The following is a 2,534-nucleotide window of genomic DNA, read 5'->3' as shown; positions in this document are numbered from 1 at the left end:
TGTTCCTCAGCATCAGAGATGTCACCTGGAACTTGGTCTGCCAAGACAGGCTGAAGACTACACAAGGGGAAGGAAGAGTATTCACTTCTCAGAAAACATAAAGAAACAAAGCCTCTAATACTGGTCCAACCTCCTTTAACTGCAAATGCTCACAGACACAAACAAGCATTCCAGGGCAGAAGTAGGTAATCTCCTGATGTCTACTAATCTAAGCGTGTGCTTATGTGTAAGGCTCTTGGCACACATTACCCGCATCATGTCTGAAAAGCACAAAAGTCAGTAAGTGAACTCAAGTAGTAACTGAGTTCTCTTTTACAACAAAAACATGAATAAAGAAAGTCTAGAAAATTGCAATGTTACAAAATTATAAATTTTGCAAATGTTAATTGGGCTGCCTTAGAATCAGTTTTCCTATGAAACTTGAATCTCAAACATGTACACATCATTCACTTGTATAGGGATTCCTTGAATCTTCATAAATATACATTTACAAACAGCCATCAGGGATCTCATCTGTTCTAAAGCAGCTTATTATATAAACACTACTGAGGAATTCCTCCAAGATTAAGACCAACAATAATAATTCACAGTAATAGGACCTTTTATTTTTCTCCATGCCCAGTCCATTTTAGACCACAGCAGGTAAAAGGAAAACACATGAATATATTAATTAAAACATACTTGCTACAGGACACATGCAAAATATTAATAAGTGATAAGGTTTCTGCTTTTTTAAACCAGGGTCAGCACAGGCTAGAGATAACTAAGAGCTCCAAAATATCTTTTACAAGCCTACTAAGTATAAGAAGTAGAAGGGCTAAACTTACGTGTTAATAACTCCATTGACAGGTCTCAGTGCTCCACATGATTTGGTAGACAATGATTCTGAAGTATGACCAAGAACAGGGGCACCATGGTTTTCCAGTGGCTGAGAAACAGACTCAATCTGAACAAGGAAAAGAAAAAGAAAATACACATCAACATTTACCCAACAGCACCCCTGCCTGAGAAGCAGCACTATTTCATTCGCATGAAGCACCTAAAATTTCTGATGACCAAACTCGAAAAACAAAACTTGCATAATTGAAGAAATAGACAATTAGCTTTTGCTTTGGGGAAAGGGTGTTTGCTTTGGGGAAAGGGTGTCAAGGAACGTAAGTATTTTTCAGACTAAAAGTGAGTACCTACTGACAAGGAAATGACCCCAACAATTCTACAGAACAGAAGCTTAGCAAAAACAACTACACGGTAACAGGAGCCTTCATCTAAATCAAGGATACACTAACTTTAGTATCAAGACAACTAAGAGGGAACTAAAATGTAGTTAATATCTGCTGGCTGAAAGCTTGTTTTCCAAAAACTCTACTTGGTTTAAAAATATATGTGTGTTGTGTGTGTATGCTATCAGTTAGTAACTACTGTCTTTAGACTATCTGAATCAAATATATTTTTAGAATATAAAATGAAATAACATAGATGGGAAGAATATGAAAAAGTTTGAATTCCAGTCTTCAAAACAAATTATGTATTTATTAGGCTCAAAAGAAGAGGGGAGAGCTATGAGTGTCAATCACAGAGCATCTCTGAAGTATAGACAATATAGCTGTTCTTGAAGCTATCCCTCAGTTCTGGGAGTTGTGAAAATACCACAGAAAGGCTGTGGTCTTTGCTTCCTTACACCAGAATTGACTTTGGGGTTTTCTGAAGTTCTCCTTCCTATAACCATTACCAGTGTATTTCAAGGCCAATATTTTGAGGCCGAAATTCCATTTTTCAGTATTGCTGAATTTCTTTTTGATCTTCACACCCACCCAAGGAGAAAACACCAAAGGATGTGCAGACCTGAAAATAGTCCTAGACAGGTACCAAAAAAGGACAACAGACTGGCAAGATAATTTAAAACCTTTAATACAAATTATCCTAAAAGCCAGATGAAAGTATAACATATACACGGACAAGTCATGTAAGTATGCTACAATGAGTGAACACTGGGAAAATGTTCTGCCTTCCTTGTTGGATACCCTGTACATCTACTAATGTATCACAGATATCTTGAACAATTCTAGTCAATACTATCAAAATTATGATAAATTTGGTACACAGACTTACTGCCTTAAACTCAATACTGACATTCCTTAGAAAGCAACATGCTTTTATAAAGATATTCGTCTCTTCTGACGAAGTATTTTAACCAATCTTAAAAATCTACCCCAAAGGAATAATAATAAACACGCCCTCAAAAATCTTATTCACGAAGGTGGTCAATGAAATGATTTCTATTCAATAATCTAAATGCTTAACATCTGAAGTTATAAATTGTGGTATACCAAATCAAAATATTAAGAAGAACCATGAAAGATATTTCTTCTCCCCTTATGTCAGACAAGTATTAAAAGAGAAAAAATAATAGTCTTTTACATAGAAAGAAATTGTTTCAGAAAAAAGGGTTAATTCAAAATATTTTAATATATGTGTAGTGACTAAAAATACAAATAGACAGTGACAAGACAAAAAGTGTTATAGCAGAACTATTC

General features: G+C 35.2%; 1 protein-coding gene across 1 annotated transcript in view; it reads right to left on the bottom strand.

Annotated features, from left to right (window-relative positions):
• Positions 1–2,534, bottom strand: part of KANSL1 (KAT8 regulatory NSL complex subunit 1) — a 309,308-nt gene that overhangs the window by 61,534 nt on the left and 245,240 nt on the right. Inside the window, exons 5-6 of the mRNA XM_012655229.1 lie at positions 828–946; positions 3–57 (exon numbers count right to left, since the gene is read on the bottom strand). Coding sequence (XP_012510683.1) covers positions 3–57; positions 828–946 — 174 coding nt within the window. The remainder of the gene's footprint in view (positions 1–2; positions 58–827; positions 947–2,534) is intronic.

This window comes from Propithecus coquereli, unplaced genomic scaffold, assembly GCF_000956105.1.
Source record: "Propithecus coquereli isolate 6110/MARCELLA unplaced genomic scaffold, Pcoq_1.0 Scaffold469, whole genome shotgun sequence".
Classification (NCBI taxonomy): domain Eukaryota; kingdom Metazoa; phylum Chordata; class Mammalia; order Primates; family Indriidae; genus Propithecus; species Propithecus coquereli.
The sequence above is the reverse complement of the archived record's forward strand: the minus strand, read 5'-3'. Positions and strand labels throughout refer to the sequence as shown.